The 25,952-nt window shown below is 39.0% G+C and overlaps 1 protein-coding gene across 5 annotated transcripts in view; it reads left to right on the forward strand.

Annotated features, from left to right (window-relative positions):
* Nucleotides 1-25,952, forward strand: part of USP22 (ubiquitin specific peptidase 22) — a 90,302-nt gene that overhangs the window by 14,914 nt on the left and 49,436 nt on the right. For 4 of the 5 annotated variants that reach the window (XM_068207184.1, XM_068207185.1, XM_068207183.1 and 1 more), the window contains exon 2: nt 17,545-17,677. In XM_068207184.1, the coding sequence (XP_068063285.1) occupies nt 17,566-17,677 (112 nt within the window). In that variant the 5' untranslated portion in view covers nt 17,545-17,565. Of the gene's footprint in view, nt 1-17,544; nt 17,678-21,282; nt 21,375-25,952 lie in introns of those variants that run through there. The other variant, XM_068207186.1, reaches the window with a different exon arrangement.

Raw genomic sequence — 25,952 nt, forward strand, 5'->3', positions numbered from 1 at the left:
ATTCTGAAGAACTGGAGCCTCTGCCATCAGTGTCCTTAGGATCTTTCAAAAGCAGGAGAACCTTTGTGAACTCTGGATGTCATCATATCTCGGCACTGGCCTAAAGATGATTTTTGGTTTAGTTATAGCTGAGATGTAGAGCCCTGAAGAGGAAAATAAGTGGGTTTTTGGTACAGGATTTGAGTCCCCTGTAACAACTTAACATTTGCTCTTATATATGTGCTGTAGAAAAATGCAAGTTATGTAGGTTTTTTCCCAAGGTATCCATTACATTTTGGGCATGGTGGTGTCTGATTACCAGGGAGGTGAGATTTACTGACTGTTTAGTCAGACAGAAATACACTTTTCCCAATGTATTTCCAGCATAAATCTCATCCAGCGGCTGGGCATTGTGTCACCGATAATTTTATCCTCTTGTATTTTAAGAGAAGGTGCCATAGAAGTTGCATTATTATGAATGCATTCCCATAGGACAAGATCCAGGTGAAAATGTAGTGTTGGAAAATTTATTATTACCCACACATTGTGTGTCATGCAGAGCTCCCCTGCTTTTCATTCCTTTGCTACAGTTCTTTGCATTTCTAGATCACAGGAAGCACTGTCCTGAAAATCAGAACTAGGAAGGGCTTCTTAGACCTGAGCAAATAACCTCTTTGCTTGGCAGGGAGAGCTTTTCAGCAATTTAAGGTACTCTAAGAAGGCCCGAGGCCTCAATGCTCTCAAATGCTTTTTTAATCCTGCTGTTAAGCATAAAGGTCATGTATTTGTCCCCAAAACACCACCCATGTTTTTAAGTACAGAGACAAAGCAAGAGATCAGGACTAGAAATCTGTACTGGCTCTCATGGAATATTTTTGCTCTAATCTTTGTGAGATTACTGGTGATTTGCAATTGTAATACTCTCCTGAAGAATCCCTTGGTTTTGTTTCAAGCTCTTAACTGGTTTTTCAAGTGCAATATGCCAAGGAAGTTCTGGCTTTTGTTCAGATAAAAGACTTTATAATTCACTTTCTCCCTCATTCCTGTTTGCCCTTATCCCGCCCTATCCTGCTGTTGTGGTTTGTGTATACATCAGCCTTTCATTTTCCCACGTACAGGGGCTTTAAGAGCCCAGACAGTTCCTGTTGCTGGGGTAGCCTGCACAGCTCTTGGGAGCTGAGGGGAGAAAGGTTGAGTTCCCTGTTCTGTTTCTGGCCTCCACTGCAACATCCAAATGGTGGATTGAGGTTCAATCTGTGCATTATAGATGTTGAATTATTCCTGGTACTGTTTCTGTGAGTGCAGGAACAGGAATTTGTTTAGAACAAATTGACAGATGAGTTCTCTGTTCTTACCAACATTCAGATTGCACTGTGGTTATTTTTAATAGCAAATACAATGCCCTTTTTTTTTTTTGTTTTTCTTTTAGCAATGCCTAGCACACACAAATGTCTGCTGCTATGTTAACTTTGGTGAGGGATTTGGAGCTTTGATGAGCTGCTGTATATCAGCTAATGTTTTCCTTAAGTGTTGGTAAGTCTGAGTTTTGGAAGCTGGGACAGGCTAGATCCATGGAAGTGTGTGTAAAAATGTCTCATCTGCCAAAGAAGATTTGTTAATATGTTCAGGGCCATAAATAATTTAAAGCTTCTGAAAACTGTTAAGGTTTGTGTGATATGGGGAAGAAGGAAAGCTAGTAATGATAAATATATAACTTCCTTCTTTCCCAGTGAGACTGCTGTTTGAGCTGTTCTCCCAAATTCAGTTGCTCAGCTGGGAGACAAAGAAGTGTTAAGTTGATTAGTTTGCTTGAACTGATTCATTTCAGACCCCAGTCATTTACAGCTTTGGGGCAGAGCTTGTGGAGTCCTACCTTGTGGTGATGTTTCCCTGTTGGAATGCAATGTGGTAATTCATGAGATTGCATCAGATGGATTCCCTGCTTAAGGGGAAGCTGTGGATTCCAGCAGACCATCCACGGTCCTTTAGGGAGAGAACTGAAATTAAGAAGGGAAGGCAGGACCCACAGAGCCCTTGCTGCTGTCTGAACATGGGCTTATTGGGCTTCTCTGGAATTCTGCTTGATAGAAATAATTACCTTCTAACACAACAAAGCTTTCAGTTTCTATATGGTAAGTAAATGGCAAATAATGGGAGATGGAAGCCTGTACAACATCTCCTACAAAGTGAGGGAACGTGGAAGAGTTAAAGCCTCTTTGTTTTGGGTAGGGGGGATGATGAGGGAAGAGTATTTTTAATGTGTTGGTTGTTTAGGAAACCCTGAACAGTGAGCAGTGAGGATGTAGCAGGGAATTCACTAATAACTGCCTACTCAAGTGTGGTAGAACAACCCAGAGTTCTGTTCAGGGGTAATGATCCCTCCAGACCTTAGGGAAGAAATGGGATTTCAGGCTGATTCTGTCAGGGTGGTGTTTGGTGGCACAACTGATTCTGCCCATCCCAGCAATGTGTTCTGTACACAATTGTTAACGTGAGGCCTTGGCACAGAAACTGTTGGCCAAGTTTGATTTCCCTGAAGGACGTCGTAAAGTCAGCAGAAATTACAGTGTAGACTCAGCTCAGAGGGAAGTTATGGCTCTTTCCTGTGGATGGACCTTGCTTTTTTGTCCTTTTTTTTTTTCTTAATGTGTATGTTGAAATTCAAATTTAAAACCACATAACAAAGGAAACATTTTCTATCAGACTGAAACCCAAAACCCTTGGTGCTGCAGTAGCATGTAAAATTCCTTGATTATACCAATACTCCTTATTCTTGGAGAGTCCTGATGGAACATATTGGCTGATGGGAAGCCAGTTGGAAATGAGAACTTTTTTCTTCAATTGGAAAACCAAATGAGTATATCCTTAAGTCCCTCAAAAGCACTGCTCATGCTATCTAATGTCTATTAATTATTTCTTAGGAGAAATTATGGAAATGTTACTCAATGCACTAAGTCTCTACAGTGTTTCTAATTACTCCATTGATTTTTTTGAAGCGTAGATTTGTGTAAAGGAACACAGGGGTATATTTGAACAAATACAGAGCAATAAAACTGTAATTGTAATTCATGTACATTCAACAAACAAAGCATTAATTTTATTAGTTTTCCAGCAGTCTGTGTGTTTGAAGTGTGTGGCTGGTTCTTTCTTAAGTCTGTGGCTCATTAAACTTTCTGTACTGTATTGTCTCATCTGTCAGGCAATCTCACGTTGATTTGGTGTTTTATATGTACATATTGTATAAGTAATTCATTTTAAAAAGTCAAAAAATGTATGCAAAGGCTGGTTTAGTAGTTGCTTGTGGTAAAGTTTTACCATTCTCCATGGTATTGTCTTAATCATAAAAGAAAAAAAATGTTCCTCAGGTTGTTCCAGTCAGTCTGCATTCAATGACTGAGTTCTGCTCCACTGAACAGTCACTGCTCTGTTACATCCGAGTTAATAATACTGTGACTTCATCTATTGTTTTACTAAAAATGCCAATAATTATTGTAAGTGGTTATGAAATTTCTTTCTTTCAATCCCAGTGTCTCACAAGAGGCTCCTATTAAACTTCATCTCTTATCATGAGAGACCAGGATGTATGATGAGAAAATGTGTGTTGGTATTTAGAATCCTGTAAGAGCACTTACTTATTTCATTTTTGTGATGTTGTCGTTGGGTGGAGCTCAGGGTTTGGGTTTTTTTTTTCTCCTGTATAAATGCATTTCCAGATGTTAACTTTTGAAAGTCTCAGTTTGAATTTTGAGGGTTTAATCCTTCATTTCAAATGCATAGAATCATTGTAGTGGGTTTTTTTTTTGAAGTTTAATTAGGGATTTTTGGTGTGTGTGTATATATATATGTTAAAAACCCACACACATATAGTCACTGGTAATTTGCTTAACCTTGGGCAGGAAAAGTGGAGAATGGTAACAGGAGATGCTTCAAGGTGTGTGGTATCCAGTATAGTACAGAATCTGTTCTTTCTCTGCCTTTTTCAGCCTCAGGTTCACTAATTTAACGATCAATTAAAGAGGCTTCAAGGTCTGCTGTGTTTTGTCAGAGCAGCAGGACTAGACCATATGGATGATGTTCTTTCCCTTTATCCTTTTTTGTAATTTCTTTGGATGTGTTTGGCTGTTGGTGTTTGTTGTCTTACTCTCTGATTAAAAGATGAATTTAGTTTGCGATAGGAGTTAAAAAGCAATTTGTTTCACCAATGTGTGTTCCAATTTTCATTAGTGTCTTTTTTCTAGTTGGGAGTCTTCAGATAGATGATTTTTGCTTTCCAAAGAAGTTATTTAAATCACATTATTATATTTATACAACTGAAGTTTTCTGTGTTCTGCTTTGCACAAAAGTGCACTTGTGCCATGTGCCCTCACACTCTCCTGATAAAATAAACTCTAAATTATATCTGAGTAATTCTTTTTCTGAAACTGTCTGCAGCTTTGCTGTACAGATGCCCTCTTGCTAAATGAAACACTACTTATCTTAATTACTAGTGTTAATGGATGTGCTGTGGGCTCAGTATTTGCTATTGCCAGGTAGAATCTAAGTTGTGTCTTTTTCTGCTTGACAAATGTGACAGAACTGTAGTTCTGACTGTCGTGTCTGAATGAATCAGTGCCACGTGCATGAGGAGTTGCTGGCAATCACCTGGAATGCATAAGCAGACTTCTCTTCTTTCAAGCATCTTTTGCAGGCACTGTTATTCCTGAAATGCCACGTGCTCCTGATTTGTCAGGTGCATGTGTTCCAGTGATGGCTTATGGTTTCTCCTTCTGCATTTTTCTCTTCTTAAAGGTCTCTCAGCTCTTAGAGAATCTGCTTCTGTCCAAGGATGCAATGTGAGCTACTGAGTATCCATGGCATTAATATAGGTAGATGTAAATAGATCAAAACCTCTACAAAAAACCCATGTATTTTCCCATTATACAGACAGTTCTTCTGTTAAGGTATTGCTTTTAATTTAAATTGCAATGTGTTCCTGGTACTTGGTATTTGCTGAATGCTAAGAGCATATAAATTGTGTTGTGAAACCATCTTTGCTGGAAATTAAGATTCAAATTCTGTTTTCTTTCTTCTAAGTAGAATGCTTACACAATGGTTACACATTCTTAACACATTATGTGTATGTGTATATATGTACATAAATTGCATTTTCATTTGAGAACGAAGATTAGTTCTTTCCAAAGTGCAGAATTTCCCAAGAGCCAATGAAAGAAAATGGAGCTGAGTGGGCTGAAACAGTTTTGATCTAGGAAGTTGTCACACTGAGTGGAGTTCTATTTTCCCTCTTTCTTCATAGCACTCCTGACATGTCCACTATGTTAATTTTTTTCTCCTTGTTGCTTTTTAGTGTTGTCAGTTGACTTGTGTCTAGCAGAACTGCAGTGATGAACTTGCTGTGCAAACACTTGTTCAAAGGGTCATGGGGAATATTAATAGATCTGATAAGTGTTTTCTCCATGAGTTTTACCTGGGAATGGTGGACTGGAAAGTCCTAATGCAGGTTTTGGGTTAAACATGTGTAGGTATCACTTTCCCCTCGTTTCATTCATCAGTTACCACTGCCATCACTTGATTACCAGAAATGGGATGTCAGGCAATCCTGCTCTGATTAAGTCTTTTGGCATGTTATTTTCAATTATTTCATTACTGAGGAAGAAGTGCCAGGGAATGGTTTTGCAGGACTGATGAAAAGCACTTGAACGTGCCTGTAAAGTTTCTGAAAAATCTCCCCTCTCTTAGAGAATCTTTTAATTTCATCCTTAATTTCTGTGTGATTAATGAAAGAATAACTGGATTAATAAATTAACTTTGACAAGCAAATTGTCTTTTACATCAGAGTACTGTTCTAGCTCTCTGGCAGTGGAGAAAATTAAATCTCTAGTAGGAACCTTAATGTCTTCGCAAAAAAAAAAAAAGAGGTGGCAAATGTTATGTATTATGTAGCATGTTACTTTTCTTGCTTACAGGGCACAGACATAAGGGCTTGTAGATCGCCTGGAAGGTGAGAGGGTTGTGCTTGAATACTTCCCTGACCTGGCTCATGTAAGGGCAGGAGTTAAACTGCTGAATTTGTATCCATTCGTGTTTCTTTTTAAAATCAGGTCTTTGTCACTAACTTTTAAACGCATTTTTGGTCTGGATGTAGGTTCAAGATATTCTTTGACATCTTGAAACATTGTGCTTTGCTGTCTTGTAACTTGAGTTCCTGTATTCTGGTTTAAAGAGCATTTGGTGAGAATGTGAGGCAATGGCACATTATGAGTTCTGAAGTACTGACAGAAAGATGCACTGTGGAATGAAGAGGTGGCATCATGTCTGAAGTGTTCTGTCTTGATGGTTCCTGTTCTGCAGAACTCTGTTCAGTTTCAGGAGCTGGAATAGTTTTAGGATTTTTTTTTTTTAGAGTTGAGTTTAGATTTTCAATTATTTAGGTTTAAAGCTGTGCCCCTTTTGAAAGATCACTAACAACTGCTTGGAACTGGTTACCAGACATGGTTCTTGGAAATCCCCAGTAGATCTGTAAGATGAGTCTTTTATGGGGTACAGCATTAAGGAGTTGTCCTGCTTTCTGATTTGTTTGGGTGGGTTTTTTTTTGGTTTTTTTTTTTTTTTTTTTTTTTTTTTTTGTTTTTTTTGTTTTTGGTTGTACTTTTCACATACTCCTGAAGACATGGGATTTGATGCATTTGGTAGTATAAAGGCAGATGGAGTTTTATCTCACCGGGACTGGGTAGCACTTCAACTGAAATATCATCTTCCATTTCCATGTTTCATATTTTAATAGAAGCTTTAGAATTTCATGCAATCTAATCAATTCAGAAAGAAACTAGTGTTTACGCAAACAGGTTATATAATGTCCACATTATGTTTTCATGCTTTACATCAAATAAGGAAGGCTTGGTTTAGTTCCTGTACTTTTTCATTGTATTTTGACCCTTTCTTCTGCAGCCCTTCCAGCCCCTTCCTGGGACAGCAGAGGGTAGGTGAGACAGGCTTCTCTGTAAAACAGCAAGTCAAATGGCAAAAAGTGGAGATGCCTTGGGTTTGGTTTATTCCATCTTTTAAAGAGACAGGAAAATAGGGAGAAAGATCTGCTGTTGATATTATGAAATAGACTTTCACTGTAATTAACAGCCTGGGAGTTTTTCTGCTTGCTTTTCTTATCCTGGTGTTGCAAAAGCTTGCTGTCCTGCTGGGATTTCTTTTTGGAATGCAGAGGTGTGCTCTAGCTAAAAGCATGTGCTTTGCCTAATAAGCTTTCCTAGCCAATGAGCCCAGCTGGCTGCTGCAGTCTGCATTTGTTTTGTTTTAACTAATTTTTATAGCCATGCTTTAAATGAAACTAACACTTTTTACATTAAATGACAAACCAAGCACAATGTCCATAAATGAAACCCAACACTATAATCTACTAATTTTTCCTTTCAATGGGCAGCATTATATAACCAAGCAGCCTACTAAAAAGGAAGATGTGGAAATAATACTGGTGGGATGTGAATGGGGCTAAGCTGAAGGGATCAGCCTTTGTTGGAGGGAATGTCTATGTTGAGTTAAGGGTTTAGCACTTTCTCTCATAAATACAGAAGATGAGTGAAGAGAGTGGGGCCTGGCTGGTCAGCACAAAATGTTCTTGTCAAATCTTGGTATCTTTTGCTGTAGGTGATGATGAATGTCATCAACATGTAGCACTTCGCTGGAGTCTCCTGATGGGTTAACCTTCAGGGTTGCTGCAGTCTTGCAGCTACCTTGAGTTGATAAAAAAGTGTTCAAAAGCTCTGAAATTCAGCCAGATCTTTCCAATTTGATCCAAATTATGAATGAACAGAAGAAATGTTAGAAGGTAATACAGGAAATAGAAAGTCTGTTTCAAAATACTCATGAGTCATTGTTTACAAGTCTACAACAGTGGCACTGGAATTGTTGTGGAAGTTTGTTCTCCATGAATTTGTGGAAAATAAGGTTTCTGTTCTGACTTTTAGCTGAATATGAACATTTTTCATATAGTACTAGTCAAATATACAAAGCTCTGGCCAATTCCTGCTTGGCTGTTAGTTTCAGTGGAGCTTTTTTAATATGATGGAGCAGCTGCTTGGAAATGAAAAAAAAACCCCAAACTCATAACAACAATAATAAAACCACCACCAACAAAATATCTCCGTAACCTTGTTTATATATTTATTCTCACAGATATAAGGGCAGATTTTTTCTTCTAGTGAATTCACATAGCTCAAAGTTGCTATGAGCAGGAGCTTCTTCCATTGCTGTGAGGGTGAGTGCCATCTGACCTGCACACAAATATTCTCCTGGTCCTTGTAGGCAGCTGTGTGAGCTGGCTCAGGGTGAAGGTTTGAATCTCTGCTGGTTCTTTTTGCTGCTTTTTGAAGAATTGCATTGCAGTGAAACTCTAGACCTCTTTTATTTTTTTTTTTTCTTTACACAAATGTCAGTGGACAGATTTAGGGCCTGGATGTCAACCCCATTCACTTATAGGTTTGTGTCATGTTTATTAAATTGTGACTGATCAGAATCATGGTAATGATTCTGGAGTCAATTTTTGGAGGCAGAATTACTGAGGATGACACCTCAGAAAGACACAGACAATTGCATGTGCACTATTAAAAAAGGGTAGACTTCATGTGACTTAAAAAAACCCAACTTTTTTTTTGTATCACTCCTTTTGTAATTTACAGAAGAGATTGTGCAAAATATCAGGATTAATTTCTGTGTGCTCCATTTAAAAAATGTCAATTTGGGAATTTGTCAGTTTAGGTTGCCTGGACTAAGCAATGGCACTAATATATAACTAATCTATTAATGGCCTCCAGGCAGCTGTGAGGAGGAAATATATGGATTTTTACTTAATACTCACGATTAGTACATTAAGAAAAGAAACAAACAAAGTGTTGTTGAGTATTTGGATATTGCTGGGGAAAAAAAACCAGAGCAGATCTTTTCAGGTGTAGTCAACAAACTGCAGTGAGGAAAGAATCCAGAACTTGCTTCTGTGATGTTGTCATCCTACATCCTACAGCTCTTCCTATAGCTGAAACCTTGTTAAAATACATAATAACCAAGTGGTGTCTTTAATAGTCCCGATACCAGTGGGGCACACTGGATGACATTTTTGTTGCTTCTCAGTTCCATATATGTGATTCCAAACTTCCCTGTGTGGGAAGCACCCCTTCCCTGAGCCCTCCTTAACCACAGGAGGTAGAATTCCCTGTGCCCTGATCCTGAGAGGCAGTCACAGTTTATCGGCACCTTCCTCCCAGTTCATTCCTTTGGGAGGAGGGTAAAATGCACATATTTTGCAAAACAAGTTAATGTTCTAAATACATCATGAAGTGTTAGAACAGAGTTGGCTGTGCACTCTATGGAAAAAGACAGAAGCTCTTTGCTGAGAATCTATCGCCCACCTTCCTACATACTTTGTGATTAATGTTTATTATATTATTGTGGGACTGCAGCAATTTACAAACTCTTTAAATGAATTAAGGAGTAAATCCCTGTCATGAGAATGCTTCTTTCCCAGCTGTTTTTCTGAAGATGCTTTCATTCATCTTACCAGTTTTAATGTGAGAAATCTAAGCTATTTTTCTCTTCCAGAACGTATTTTATGCTCATATTGCTTTAATAATGTTTTTTCTATGCTGACCTGCCTGTAGAGTTCAGAATATCCATCTGTCTAAATCTTGTCCTCTAAAGGGTGACTTGCAATTTTGACTACCTCTATCTTACCTCCGTAACTTCAGGCTTGCAAATTTGCATAAAGTTTTGTAGTGAATGAAAGTCCTCTTCTTTAGCTCTAGTAACATTAATTTGTTTTGTATTGAGGTGTGAGGAAACAGCAAGCTTCAGCTTACTGGATATCAAACATGTTCTCTGCAAGCACATTGAGAATTTGCTTTCATTCTCTGGCTGTTCCTCAGCAGTAACATGCAGGTTGGCTTGGAGTATTCCTGAACATAAATACTCAGATGCTGACTTCATAAAATCCTAAGTGGAACTAGACAAGCAGAATTTCTAATTTCATACATGTGTCATACATAAGAACTGAAACAAGTTTTGACAAATCAGCAGTAGATGTGCCCTATTCAGTGTGGCCTTGGGGTTTTTAAAATCAGAGTGACTTGGGTTGGAAGGGACCTTAAAGATCCACCAGTCACTAATAGACGCTCTCTGTCATTCTACTGCTGCTCTTTTTCTACTGTTTGTCTTTTTTGCCGTATTTGTCCCACAAGTAAGTCACACCATGGAGAATCTGTGTTGTAGCATCATCCCATCCATCTTTCCTACCAGCAGAATTGCTCTGACTTTGATCTGAGCTATTTAAGTGTCTGTAATTTAAGGCTATCATAGAGCAGTTAAAGAAAAGATAGCTGGAATATGTGTGCTTTTCCAAATGAGCCTGTAGGAGTTGTTAGGACTTTGATCCTGAAGTTTCTTTTTTCTTTCCTTTCTGAAAGGATGCTGTCTAGAGTATTTCCATCGAAGTAATGTGGCAAACTTCCCAAGAGCATTTCTGTTTTCATAGGAAGAATCCCTTTTCTTAGTTTTACACAGGGCAAAAAGTAAACTCTGCAGCCTGGGCAGGGTTTAATAAGACTCTGCATAGCCTCAGGCAGGTTTGGCTGTTTAGCTTATTCCTTGAATTGCTTCCCCAGTCACATGCTCACAGAAGAGATCAATATATTACCTACTAGGACACTTAAAAACATTTCCACGACTTGCTGACGTGGGGGAATGGGGAGGAAAAGGAATAGATTTTGCACTCGATCTGAGCGCACACTGCTGCGGTCTTGGCAAGCCCCTTGTTCTCATGTGGAATTTGCTGCTGCAGTGGTGCATTGCAGGAAATAGATAAAAATCAACACACAGAATGTATCCATGCAATGTATACATCCAGGGAAAGAGCCGTGCATTTGAACCTTAAGAAGCTTGTGTTTTCACAAGGCAAATAGACTTCCCACTGTTAAAAGAATCTTACTGTAGAAGGACATGTGTTTTAATTTGAATAAGTTCCATTATTTAAATGGTTTAAAATCACAATAGGCTCTTAACTGCATTTTTAATAGAGTACTTGAGAAATCATTTAGGTTTGTAAATGCTGGTGAAGGGGATGAGCACCTACCAAAGGAGAAGCAAAGAAGCAATTTCAGCATAGTCATTTGAATTCCAGAGAATTGCTTTGTTCTTGTTGAAATACAACTTTTTACTACTGTGACTATGTACACGAAAAGCAGAATTACATTTTTAGAGCATCCTCCTATTTTTTCCTCTAGCTCATGCTGTCTTTTAAATTGCACAACTCTTCTTTTTCTCCCAAGTTTCATTTCAGTCTTGCACCTGTTGCAGAATCTTGCGTAAAACAAAAAATGGAAGAAGCTTAAAAAATTGCAGGGATTCAATATCCATCTCTTGAAACAGCACACATCATCCAGAATAAGGAGAGCTGGAGAAAAATCTGTATGTAGAATTAATGACACCTACTCAGTTCTCTGTTTTGCCCCCAGACATAATTATTAATTTCATCTGGGTTATGTATTTGTAGATTGACTTGCAGTGTTCTCGTGATGAGAGCCCTTGAACCACAGTCATGTTTTTGTAACTTGGATAGACTTTGGCTGTCACATGGTTCTCATTTAACAGCATGTCTTCATTTCAGAGTGAATTCAGAAATAAGTGTTGCATTTCTTTTGAGTATTGTCCATGCATGTAATCCCTATCAGATGAAAGGGGAAAAAGTTTCCTCAGGTTGCTTTCTAGCATGTTCAGTGCTTTCCTTTTTCTCTTCCACAGTTTTTTCACTTACAGACAGAAGTAGGACTTGCTGGAATCAGCAGCAAGCTGCTCACATGGTCATAATGGTATATTTTTATTTACACTCCATCTGAGAACTGTGATGTTATTTAACAGCTTAGGCCATTTCATCTTTAATTATAAATTGTGATATTGTTGTCTTCAAACTTCAAGCAGATGGTCAGAGCCAAGTGTCCTGTTCAGTCTGGGAGAGCTGTGTAGACATCTCCTCTCTGCCTTTTTTTTTTTTTGGTTCTGCTGCAATCTAAACAAACATTTAGAATAACCCAGTTTATGAAGTTACCTGTGATATTCTGAGCACTTACCAAACTCAAAAATTCTGTAACTAGTGCACAGTTTTGCTTGTACAAATAAAACCTTTACGGGTACCCCTGACATCAGTGGGTCTGAAAATAAAATTTGCAATATTGATGGCATGTTCTTTTAAAGACAAAATTGACATTTCTAATCTTTCTAATTAAGACTTGGTTGCAGGAAGTGAGCGAACAATACTTAAGTTGATTTTTAAATTATTTAAAGCTGATGTGTCAGAGCAGTGCACTGACTCAGAGTAACTGAATCATCCTATCAGCCTGTGGAGGAGTGATTTATATGCCATATCATGGAGAACTGTAGAATCAATTCCTTCTTTTTGTCTCTTCAACTCTAAGAACATGGCTTTGAAGTTTTAATTATTTAAATTTCTGAAATGTCCCAGCCCCTGTACTGGTATTTGATGGATTTGTGACAGACTGGTGTCAGGAACACAGCATGGGGAGTCTGGGAGTAAATACAGACTTAGGAGTGACAGAATTGTTGTAAGGCAGATTTGACCCAGTTTTGTTACTCTTGAGGTGCAGAGTACTCAGGAGTAATAAATGCTCTTGGCTGTGCTTTAATACTGGCTCTGTCCTCCCACAGGGCAGAAGAAACAGCACTCTTGGAATAGCCATAGGGTCTTGGTTTCATGGCCTTTTGTGATTACCTGTCCTTTTTTCCTTTCAAAAAATAGGCCAAGGGAAGCACACTGTTCATCACTCAACATGAGCTGCTGTAGCTGCTTTAGATCTGGGAGAGAATTGGTTGCAAGATGAATGAATAAGAATAAAAATAAAACTCTGTGTCCAGGCTGTGATCTAAACATAGCGAGGGGAATAGAATAGGCAAAAATTCCCAGAGAGGATTGACTGTTCCTAAAATGTGAGTATTAAGGCATGGAACACTGAATATGTGAGGAAATGTTTAAATTTTGCTTCAGTGTCTTGATCAGTGGCCCAGTGAAGGCATTTGCGCATCATATAAAAAAATTTCAGTCTAAGGTCTCTGACTTTCCTGGTTTGGGTTTGTTTTTTCTTCTTTCCCCTGGTCTGCTATTAAGGTAATGAACACTGCAAACCTTAAATCAGTGTCTTCACTTCTGTTTGTGTGTCTGTAAGGGATTAAGGATTCCAGAAAGCAGACTTTTATTGCAGGAGCTGTCACAGATTCCTAAGGCTCTACACAAGTGTTGCTTTCACCTTCTTTCAAGTCCTCTGAAGCAAAACCTTGTAAGGAATAGTTTGGCAGCGCTGAGGTAACACTTTTGGAGCACAAACACTGCTCCTGGGGAACAAAGCAGGTTATGGTGGCAAACTTGGGCACGGAGGCAGAATTTCCCACGTACATCTGTATTCTCTAGGTAGGCATATGTAGACAAACACCTTAATCTGTGCAGACTGAGAATAAAGTTGTCTCTGAAGAAGGTTTGGGCTGGAAATTGAAGCGTACCCACCAAAAACATCCAGTAACGATTATAACATGTTAGAAAATTACAGTTTCTCTTTTTTTCTGATGTGTCTAAACATAATATCTGTTTAACACAAAAGACTTACTTTAAAAGATGGGGAAATAAAGTAGATTTGGTTTGGGAAGCTTTTACTTTCCTAATGCTATGAATTTGTACCTGATCAAACATTGCAGGGATCCGTAACTCATGTTTGCTTTAAGACTGCCTTAGGAATCTGCTTCTTTGAGTTACTTGTGAACACCTACAGGGTGGCAACACCTTCCTCATGATCTTTTAACCTCCCAAGCCTCCCACTGTCTTGTTAGTGTTACCTCGACCATCTTTTCTCCTGTACCTTTGTGGTGGATATGTTTTGTAGACTGTGAAAGGTAGGAGGTCTTTGGCTTATAAGCTTGTAGCTAAAAACCTCTCTGTTCTCTAAGTGCTTTGATATATTTAGTGTGAGCATAAGAGGGAAGACTCCTAAGTGCCACAGTGGAAAACTTCTAAAAAGATGTTTTCCTCTTATCATATACAGTTAAATAAAAATTGTACTTCTAAAGCTATTTCTGAAATAGCTGCAAATATGGAAGGAGAGTTTGTAATAGCTCAGGTCACTGGATGCCTCTTGCTTTCCCTGCACTATTGACTTTGTAGGGATAGTTTATTTCCATTTTCACTGCCATTGGTTGGTGTGAGGAGCCAGTATTACATGAAGTTGAAACAGGTTTGTGTGTTTTTAGAACAACTGATGCTCCTGCCATGTGTGACCTCCTCACTTTAGGTGGAGCCTGAACTGGCCCAGGACAGCAGAGCAGGAGCTGTCAGACCGAGAAGTGCAAGGGCAGAACATCAGTGGGTGTGCTCATTTTCTCCACTGCTATTCTGATGGTTTGGTGGTAAACTAGTAATAAGCTGTTCTGACAATTTGGGAAGATTTGGAGTGTCAGCACTCTAGGTTTTGACCTAGTGATGCCTGCTGCTTTCTTTTTGAACTCATTTTGTATCATGACTCTTGACAGCATTGAGAGCAGTTTTCGAGGTGGACTCTTGCCTTGCCTTACAGGTGGTCAGTGCCTGACACACACAGGGGAACTGGCTGTGATGTTTGCACCCTCTTTTGCTGGGCTGAACCTCCTCTGTAGAGGGAACAAAATCATTGCTGGGTCTGGGCCTGTGAGTTACCCCAGCCCTGGTAGCAACACAGGAGATCAGTAGAGGGTGAAACACTGCAGAGGGAATTGAGATGCTGTCAGAACTATCAGCAACTCTTTGTATGGGCATACACCATTTATATTGTGCAGGACCATTCTTTCCTATCATTTAAAAAAGTGGTTATAATCTTTCAGAAGGAAAACATTCAAGGCCTCCTCTGGTTTCTGTGTGTGGTTTGTTGGAATATCAGAGCAAAAATAAAGGGAACAGACAGAGGTTTAGTATGGATTGAAGGAAGACTGGCTGGGGACATGAAGTTGAGGGATTGTGTATGATGGGGTGAAAGATGAAGAGTGGGGTACTTGGGGGTGAGGATAATACAGGAGGGAAGCAGGAAGGGAGCAGAATAATAGTGGGAGAGAGTGTGAAGGAAGGGGAGAACTCTTGGATAAGGAAGGGATGTTCCTGTATCTTGGGGGAGGAGAAGTGACAGGTTGATTCTGTTGCTGAAATCCTGGTTGAGTTCCCTAAAGTATCCAGACCATAAGCAAGACCTAACTTGCTTTTTTTAAAAGTTGAATGCTGTTTTAAAACAAGCTGGTGACTGTATGGATCTGACTGCTTCTCATTACTCATTTGCAGTATTCTGTTTCATCTTAGACTGTAGCCTCAAGAGACGTGAGCAGGGTGGGAGTATTATGAAACAAAGTAATTAGATTATTTGGGGTGGGGTAGGAGAGTGGCAGCTTTGTTTTAACTTAGCAAATTGTTTAAAAGCACAGACAGATGACAAGGAGACAGCTAATCTGGTTAAGAATAGCCACTATGGTTTTTGATATTGATTTCTTTCCGCACTCTCTTTTAACCTTGTTTTCTTACAACTTTTGAAAAGCCATCTTGAGCTATACTGAGCAAATAAAGGATATGGATAAAATAGCTTCCCTTCAAGAGGTGATTGAACTGTTCTTTCAATTTAGCACTAAATTTCTTATACATTCTTCAATTTCTCTTAATTTCCATTGCAATAAAAACTCTTTAAAATATGAATTTTCTGCCTTTTACCCTAAAATGACCAGCTTTTACATGCTTGTTATGTCATGTGTTTACAATACATTTAATGCTAAAAGATTTATTTTTATCTGGCTCAGTAAAATAGCTGGTTGCTGGAGTTGTTGTCATAGCAGCAATCTTAACAGATAGGCTGATCCTATTTAGCTTTTGCAGCCAACGAGCGGCCGTTAGGCAACGGTTTGACAGTTCTGCAGCATTTTTCTAAAGATGGAAATTGTGCTGCTGGTGGTGAATTTTTTTTGGCCCAACTTTAAAATATTTCTTTCTGTAGGTGTGTGGAGTTCGATTCAACATTTTCCCCTAACAACTTATGATAACTTTGAATACACAACATGTGAGATTCAGAATTTAAGTCTTAATTTGTAGAAGCTTGAAAATAAATTACATGGTGCAACATATTGCAAGCTGCTTTGGTGATTTTGTTTAAAAAGCCAAAAGTATTCTGGGAGAAAAATGCCAGACTAGAGAACAAGATTGTGCATCATTTATTCAGCAGTAATTTTAAGTCGTGGCAGACTGGGCAAATATTACTGAAGAATTTTGTGGGTTGTTTTTGATGAAATGCACTGCCTGAGTTAGATGATATCTTAGGATTTTAGTATCCAACTCTTATTTTTTTTAGTATGAAGAGAAAAGGGTCCTTCTATATTGTCAAGCAAAGAAACAGTATTTTCAGATTAGGCTGTGAAATCAGACAAACCTCTAAGTGTTCTTTGTAGCTCTAAGCTGTTACAGAAGTTCAGTTGCCCTCAGACATAGATCTGAATGCAGTTCTGAGATGAAAAGTGAATTTGCTACAAGGAATTTCTCCTGTCTGTAACTTCCAGTCAGATGGTATTGAACCTAAATTACTTTCACTGTGGTTGAGCAAAAGACTTACTCTCAAAACTCTCTTAAGTCTCTTATTAAACAGAGTAATTAAAAAAATTATTGAAGTACTTTAGTTTAATGCTAAGAGATGAGTTTGGATGCTGTTGGCTTAGAGTGCTTTAAATATGATTAAGAGTTAAAACGTCTTTTTAACCTTCCAGTGACTTTTTTTGTTCCTTATGCCTCACTTGCTAAAATGTATTGCTGTCACAGACTGTCATATCTGGGGTGTGTGCTTTTTAATTTCCAATGAATTGGGGCAACTTTCCTCAGAGCTGCCCATTCTGGGTAGTTTTGGGGAATAGTTCAGCCTGTTGCTTTCAGCTCCTGGTCCAAAGCCAGTCTCAGAATGGCAAAGGCAACTTCTGTAACCAGCTGGTATGGATTTGATACTATGCCGCTGTTCTTTGGACTAATGTAGAAAAATCTAATGAGGGAATCTGGCAGAATCTCCCAGCAGAGAAATGAAATATCATATACCCACACATATTTTCATGTTCAAGTTATATTACAGCTTTTGAGAGCATCAAGTAGGTCAGTGCTGTGAAAAAGCAGAGTTCTTGCCATGGTCCCACCACCCCAGCTCCTGCCTCTTCACACCTTAACCTCCCTGCTGGGCAGCCCCTTTTCCTGGGTTCTGCTGCTCATCTGAATCATGAGACCTGCTCCCTGATAGGACTTGAAAATCTCTTGGACAAATGGAAGTGTTTTCTCTGTTATTTTATCTGTTATTATTATCTGGTATCAAAACCAGCTGCTGGTTTCGTCACATGAGGACAGAGCAGTTTCCCTGCTGTTGTGCAGCATTCCAGAGTGAAAGGGAAGGGTGGCCATGAGAGCTGTGCCCGCTTACCTGAGCTGGGGGATGTTTCTGGCACTCACAATCTGTGTCTGTTTTGCTGTTTCAGGCAAAGTCGTGCATTTGTCATATGTGTGGTGCCCACCTGAACAGACTCCACTCTTGCCTCTACTGTGTCTTCTTTGGCTGCTTTACAAAGAAACATATTCACGAGCACGCGAAGACAAAGCGACACAATTTAGGTGAGTTCTCATCCCAGTGGTGCTCATCATCCTCTGTGTTATCTCTGTCCATTTCAGACCAGTAAAGTGATATTTTCTTGTAGTTACCTCATTAAGCAGAGAGATAATTTTATTTGGGGTTTGGGTTACTTTAGTGGTATTATTCTAAACTTGGTGCTTAAACTTCCGTTGCATCACTGTTAAGTTTATCTTCACAGCTTAAAATTTCCTTAGTATCTTGGTATTTATGAATTAATGTCATATATAAAAATGTGAGGAGGCAGAGTTTTGGCTTTTTTTTCCTAAGTGTTAAAAATGGTGGGTTTGATGCCTGGAACTAGAACATTTATTTCAGTAAACTTTTCCTTCAGGAGGTCATGTTCACTTCTTTTCTTGCTGAGGAAAACACCCATCATTTCTATCACAAAGGAGGCTAATCAAGTAGCAATCAGCATTATTTAAACTGCTGAAGTTTGGAGGCGGGGGGAGTTTCTTCATTTATCTATGTTGGCTTCTTCTTTCTATTGGGGTCAGTAACCTAAGTAGTAAGAGAAGAGTTTAATTCATGTGGAGTACCTTTCCCTCAACAGTCTCATAAAATGCTGGTTTCAAGGCAAACAAGTTCTTCTGTTCTGTCAGCTTTGGTGCTATTTCATGTTCAAAACCAAAAGCCTTTGGTTTTGTTTCAAATTTCCTATTCCTTATAGTTCAGAATATTTTTGAGTTATAATGCAAAATCCTGATCTATATTAAAATCCTGTTTTAAAATGGATGGATATAATTCTTCTCCAAATTAAAATACAGTCTTGGTGGAGTGATGTCAGAAACAGGGGAAAAAAAAAAAAGCCATTATTTCATGGCATAAATTTCCTCTTGACCAGCATGGCCACCATTCCTAATTTAATTTATCCTAAAGTGCTTATGGAACAAACTGTCTGTATTTTCCATGAAGACAGAGAAGCTCCAGAAGGCCAACAGAGCTGTGTACTCCTGTGCTTAAGAAATGGGCGTGTCAGTTTACTATTTATGGAAAAGATTATTTAAACCAGCAGATCGTTATAGTTTCTTCCTCCATATGTGTCAAGAAAGAAAAAGATGAGGCTCAGTAGTGGTATAGTTTAAGTTTGTAAATGTCTTGAAAAATAGAATACTGGAAAATAGTACTGAAAATTCCATCATGGTGTGGCTGAGAGCTCTGGGACTGCTCAGCTCACAGGAGAGGCTCAGGGGAGCCTCATGAACAGGTACAAATACCTGAAAGAGGGGTTAAAAAAGTGTCCTGGGCTCTCTCCAGTGGTGTCCAGGAGGCAGGGAGGACAAAGTGAAATACAGGAAATTCTATCTGATTATCACGCGACTCTGAGGGTGACCAAGGCCTGCAACAAGTTGCCCTGAGAGGTGGTGGAAGGTCTGTCCCCAAATATATTCACAATCTTTCTGGACATGGACCTGGGCAGCCTGGATGTGCTGGGTGGCCCTGCTGGAGCAGGGGCTGGACAAGGTGACCTCAGAGGTCCCTACCAACCTCAGCCATTCTTTGAAAACTGAAAATACCAACCCAACCCTGGGTGACATCTTACAATTGCTTTTTGCAGAGTGTGATCTCAAAGAGCTGTTAAAGTCAATTCATTAGGTGATTTTTTTTTGGAATTTTTACCAATGTGGAAGTGCAAATTATTTGAGGTAAATTTAAAAATTTCTGGTAAAAGGGGTGTGTGGGTGTATATATATATATCTATATATATAGATAGATATAAAAACAACCTTTTGTGCTAATACAAGTTTATGGCTACATTTCATGTTTAAAAAATACTGTGCTAAATTGAGACTGTCAACAGTATTTACCTGTTTATCTTTGGACACTTTATAAACACTGTAATATTTTTACCACTAAACTCACCATATTTATGGAGAACCTTTTAAAAAAGCTCTATAATTGCACACATTCTCAGCTGCTGTTTATGTATTTGGGAAGCTTAAATTAAAGTTATTTTTTGTGCAAGTTAGAATTTGCTGTTATCTGCTGTAGTGAATTAGCTTGAGTTTCCTTAAAGGAGAACCAAAACTGTATGGTGGAGGAGGGAGATTCTTAAAGATGCTCTTGCTTAAGGACTGTTGTGGTTATTGTCCTGGCACTAGACAATTAAGGCTGTGTCAGAAAAGGTATATCCCAAAAGAAATAGCCTTTAGATAAAAAGGGCATGAGTTAATTAAGCCAAAGCACAAAATACTTTACTGAATCATCCCAAAAAGGATTCTTCTGCAACTAAATATAAATTACTTGGTGCACAAATACACATAATGTGAAGATTGTGCAAGTGACTGCTTGATTTCTAGTTTTGGAGATTCCTTTCTCTCTGTTTTTTTTTAATGTATATTTTGGTGTTTAATTTCCAGCTGTATGTGAAATGAGATTTAAAAATATTTTTGTAGTTTTGCTAGTCCCTTTGGTTGCTTTTCCTGCTGCAGTTTTAGTTGGGAAAATAACATCTGATAGGCAAAAACAAGTTAAGTGCTTTGAGATTTCAAAACGAAGAAGAATTATTTTAAAGCACTTGGTGACTTTTTGCTGAGCCAACATCAGTCTCCATGGAGACAGGCAGGAGCTGCACACTTAATCACAGCTGTAAGAAATACCATGGGTTTCAGCTGTAACAGCTGTCTGAGCATGGCAGGGATGTGTTTGCAGCTCTTTGCTGTGTCTTTCAGGAGGCTCCAGCATCAAATTCCAGAGTGGTTTTAAATACATCCCTTGCTATCTCTGTCTGCCTGAACCATCTGAATTAGGCACTCACAATCTGACTTTACAGTGATACCTGTGCTCTTGAATCTGCCTCCCTGTTCAATGCGTATTAATAATGCTGGACTTAATTTAATGTATTCCTTGAGTTGTGGATGTGGGTGATGGGTAGGTGAGGTAAGATCCAGCCACAGGAGCTGCTTGCTTTCATCGCTGCATTGCTCAGTCCCTCAGTCAGCCTCCAGGACAGCCTGATATTCCCACTGGGCTCTGCGTGTGTGTTGTGAGGAGTCGTGAAATGGTGAGAGAGCAAAGTCCTTACTGAGCTCCTCTGGGATTTTTCATGTTTTTGATCCTGTCAGATGTTTCCTTTTCCCCACCTGTGGGAACCTGAACAATTTTAAACTTTTCTTTTTGAAACTCTTGTGTGTTTCTCAATATCATCATCATACTTTACTTTTGCAGTTCTAATGTGTCCATTTCTGGTGCCAGCCCTTTGGATTAAGCAGTGTGTTGTGCCAATGACTTGCATTGTTAGTTAATACTTCCATGACTTCTATTTTGTGCTTCTTAACCTGCTGTTCAACACAGAGCTGATACTGTTACTTGGAAGTTAAACTCAGGGACTCCAAAACTTCTTTTCCGATTGGTGTTACTTGTCTGCCTCTTTAGTGGCTGGAGTTTGACTCTTGGTGCTATTGCCTGTTTGCTAAGTAACTTGAAATCCTCCTGGAGCTATTTTGATTATCCTAAATTAATGTGTGCCATCAATATACTCTGTCATCTTCCTAAATAATCCTTCCAAATCAGGTTCAGCACCTGGGGAATCTGCTAGTGGGTTCTATCCTTGTAAAAATTGATGGTCTCTTCCTTATCTTTTCTACAGCTGCTCAATGAAGGAAAATACACAGTAACTTAGTCCCAGAGTAGCAGAAGCAGGAAGATGTCTGTGAACAGTAGCTCTAAAAGAGAAGAGAGGTTGGTACTATAAAGTTCATCTCAAAACCGTAGCAGTGATTAATTTATCAGTTTTCTGACTGGGACTGAAAAGTCCTGGGCAGACAACAAATGAAGTTTTAGTATTCTTTCTGAGTGAATATTTTCTGTTACATAATGCTGGTTTTTTAATACACACACACTCTGAGCTGCAGAAAAACCCACTGCTATAGGGCTTACAATCCGTGTATTTCTGAATGAGGTCGAGGAGCTGGAATTAATATTCCACTCATAACAAATTAGCATAAGATGGTTTGACACACTGTGGTTCCTCAAAATTAACAGTTAAAAGCATATTTTCTATCTAGATTCCATAGGGACACCAGGACATTTTTTCTTCATTGTATCTTTCCTGGCTTGGATTCATATGGAGTTGTAGGATGATATTCTAAACCATCACAGAGTGTACAGCACAGGGGCTGCCCATTTGGCTCCTGGTGTTAAGTGGTTTGCAGGATAGTATTGGGTGCTTGCCAAGTTTGAATTGCAGGCAAAATGAATTTAAAATTCTAGATCCATATGGGGCCAGTAGGCATCTTGGAGACTTCAGAGCCACAAAAACACTTCTCACCTGTTGGCTCCTGGTTTGAAAAAAGACGAAAAAGCAGCACTTAATGGAATAGTTCTATCTCAAGTATTAGGAGAAGATACTGAATGTGAGAGGGAAGGATAATGCTTGTCTCTGACTATAGTTTTTAATGTGGATTAAAAGAGTTTGGCAACAGAAGGAAGTTCGGGGTTTGGTTTTTTTTTGTGTGTGTGTGTTTTTTTTTTTTTTGTTTTGTTTTGTTTAGTTTTGTTTTGTTTTTTTCCCAGGCAGTAAATACGTGCAGTTCTCAATGGCTGGATCATAATTTAGCAAGAGTAGTCCCTTTTCCACCTCTTTTCCTCCCTTCTTACCAGTTCAGGAATTCTGACCTGTGGTGCAGATTCCAGGTGCCAGTAGATCAGGGGGAAGGCAATCAGATGCCTGCTTTGTGCTGATAGATCAGAGACAAGATCCAGTGGAGAACTGGCTGAAGTTTAACAAATCACTTCTTGGGAACCTGAGCCAATTACCTGGAATGGGTTTAATGATTAACACTCAAGGTGAGAAATCAGGGAGGGAGCATGAATTAGCTTTGGATGTTGGCTTAAAGTGGTCTGAAGGAATTGCCAATTTAGCCTTCTTTGTTACAGAACTTGAAGGAAATGCAGGTTTCTTGCATGGAACACAGAGTGTGATTTGAGGTTGATAATATGCCAAGACTGAGTCACAGAAATTCACAATGGAATTAATTTCAGTACAGGTAAAAATTGACCTGAATTCTTAGTTGCTGCTGAATGTTTTTTTCCTACTTGAGTCCACCCAGTGATCCAAGTGAGATTGATATCACAACATGATTCACAAATATCTCCTATCTGATGAATGGTATCAAATATTATGGTAAAGTATCCCATTCCCAGCTGAGCAAAGTCAGTTCTGTTCACCTGGCTCTTTCAAAAGCTGAACATCCAAGGTTTTTTACCTGGATGAGATATGCACACTCTGGACGTGGCACACTTCCCTGCTTTTGTTGTATTCCCATCATCTCTGGTCTCTAACATTTTCACAAGGACATCAGTGGATATAGTTGGAAAAGTAAAGCACTTGGGCTGAACTAAAACACTTTACTTGGCTCCCAGATGCAACTTGAAGACTTTTTGCTGCCAGATTTAAACTTTTACCCCAGAGCTGTTGTTTTTCAAAACTTAGTGTTCCTTGCACCAGTAGATAAAGTTGTTGTCATTCCTGCATGATCTTCTGTGCTGCCTCCTTGTTTCTCCAGGCTGATAGTTTTATTTTTAAATGAAAAATAAAGTATATTTTCATTCCTCTCTTGGGTTGCAGCTGCTTATAATTTTGTATGTAAAGGAGTCCAAGGAGATCAGACTTTAAAGGAAGGGAAGCTTGTTGTCAGCACAGAAGGTATAAAAGCAGAGAAAAATGTTACATTCCAAGAGGTCTTTTCATTCTTAAATTGCTCTGCCTGTGATCACCAAGTAGGTATTTTGAATTCCGAAACCAGGAATCTAGATTGATCAAATTTAATAAAATGACACTGATTCTTTTAAATTGTTTTTGGTTTTCCTTGTGAAAGAAAAGGTAGATTTCTACTGGCTGTATATTTTATTTTCCAAGGGTAATAAATTCTGCATGTGTATGAAGCTAAAACTGAAGTTCACTGGTTTCATCCCCCTGTACCTTCCTGCGAGAAGGGTTGGAGTAGTTTTAGGAAAAGCAGATCCTGGAAGTTGAGAGTCGCAGCCATTCCACAGGAGCTCCCTAAATGAGATGTTCATCATGAGGCGTGTGGGGCATCCTGGCAGACTTGGCAGTGGGTTAACCCAGAACACCTGGGCATTATTCCTAGGTTGGTAGTTCCCAAACCTTTTATGAATTTGAGGCCTTTTTGTTAGTTTTGTGATCCAAAATGTCAACACAAATACCTGTGGTGAAATTTGCCACGTGCATTCTCATGCTTTGCTGTCATGGTTTTTGTGGAATTTTCTGGTCAGGTGTTTCAGTTTGGGATAAATCTTCATGGCACTTTAGTTTAAAACAAAAATGGTTTAGCCTAACAATGAGGTGAAATTTGTTTCATTTTTGAGGGAGAAAGTTTTGTGTGGACTTTGTCCTTTGGGTGTGGTATACCTTCAGTCAGTGCTAAGGAATTGCTTGCTTGGGAAGAGTTTCTGCCAGTAAAATAGTCCCTTCAGTGGCTCCTCTATTCTTCTTCCCCTCAAGACAACCAGCATAAGAAAGTTTAGGTGTATTTCAAGGGGAAAAAAAATCAAACTACATTAACCTGAAACAATTAACTCCCAAACTTTCGTAGTGGACTCTTCTCCTGAGCAGCCGTGTTCGGGTTCCACGAGAAACTCCTGCCTTTCCTCCGTGCTGTGGCCAGGCCTGTGTGGCTGCCTTGTCACTGGTGCTTGAGGTAATTTGTCCAAAACCTCTTGCAGTCATTAAAAAGACATTGGAAGTGTTGGCAAATGTACAACTGCATTGTTCTCACAAGTGTGTTGGAGAGAGGATATTTCCTTAAGAGTCCTTAATCAGGTGCTGGACAATTACAGCTTTAACTCCACCAGTGTTTGTGTGAAACTTTCTGATCCTTTACACCAGAAATTCCTTCTGCTCTCTTGTTGGTTTAGATCTTGACATCTCTGTTTTATTGCTCAGGCATGTAAATCCAGGAAGAAAGGAAAAGTAAGGAATCCTCTGAGCACAGCTATGCCTACATGTTCTGTAAATTGTAACTATTAGTGCTCACAGAGTCCTATTTATTCAGTATTATGCCAGCCCTGTTTTATTATTTGGAGGCCTCTTGGTGGGACGTTTTAAAAGTACGTGGAGATCAATATTTGGGTTTGTGTTTTAAAACCCATATTTTGGATTTTAAACAGCTTTTTTGTAGAAAACTGTGCAGAACTGGTAATGCAGTAAGTAATGGAATAAATATTGTAGAACTCTAATACTCTGTAAGTTGTGATATACCACCCCTGCAGTTGCATAATGTTTCATTACTGATCCTCCACCACAGCTCAGAGTCTTGTCTCCTTTTGAGATATTCTGCTAAAGGATATTATTATTCAGTCCTCTGGGCATCAGGGTGAAATATTCTGATGTAGGGACATTGCACAAGGTAATGAAAATCCTGAGTTTGTGGTTTACGTGAGGTAACAGTCCATATCATCTTCCACAAACTGAGTGTGGTCCAAACAGGCAAAACAGAAGAATGGAGCACATCAACAAGATGAAAACTGTTTAAAGTAATTTGGCTTATTGGATAATAGGAGAAGTAACAAACAATTGACAAAATCATTGAAAAGGTGATTTTAAAAGAGAGGAAGAAGGAAAAAAAAAAAAACAGCTTGAAACAGACTAAAGGAGAGGGCCAGCAGGTTGTGAGGGGGTAGAGGCTGTAAAGGATGGAGGAGATGGGGTTAGAAAGGAACTTCACCAAAAGTCCTCACCACAAGCACTGCCCCACTAACAGGGCAGCTCAGAGACTTCACCTGTGTTTGCCTGCTGAGATCCATGGCAGAATTCCTGCTGCATGGCATGTGGTTTGCCTTATTGAGCACTTCAGAGTAATTCCATGCTGTTTCTTGCAGGCTGCCTAATGTGGTAATGGTTTCCTGTGTTTAAAACAAGTTTCCATTGCAGTAAGGCTATTCTAATAATGCTATTATCTGGAAAAAAAAGGAATTAAATAACAAAATAAATGAAAGCTCTACACTTTCAGGGAGCTGAAAGGAGGGAGGGAGAAGGGTGATGTATTACTTAGCTGTTTGCTGGTGCAGATTGTGTTGTAGTAAAATTTGTTAGTGCCCACAGATTTTTAACTTTCCTGTGATTGCGGCTTTTTTCCGTGTCTATGTACTGAAAACCAGCAGTTTACTATGATTACTTTGCACTTTTTCTGTGGTATATGTTGGAGTAAAATGACATTTCTCAGTTAGGTATTTATTTTGTTTCTTGGCTTTCTTTTGTTTAAGGTTGTGCAAGAAAAATATTTTTAACATTGGTCA

Source organism: Anomalospiza imberbis, chromosome 16, assembly GCF_031753505.1.
Source record: "Anomalospiza imberbis isolate Cuckoo-Finch-1a 21T00152 chromosome 16, ASM3175350v1, whole genome shotgun sequence".
Taxonomy (NCBI): domain Eukaryota; kingdom Metazoa; phylum Chordata; class Aves; order Passeriformes; family Viduidae; genus Anomalospiza; species Anomalospiza imberbis.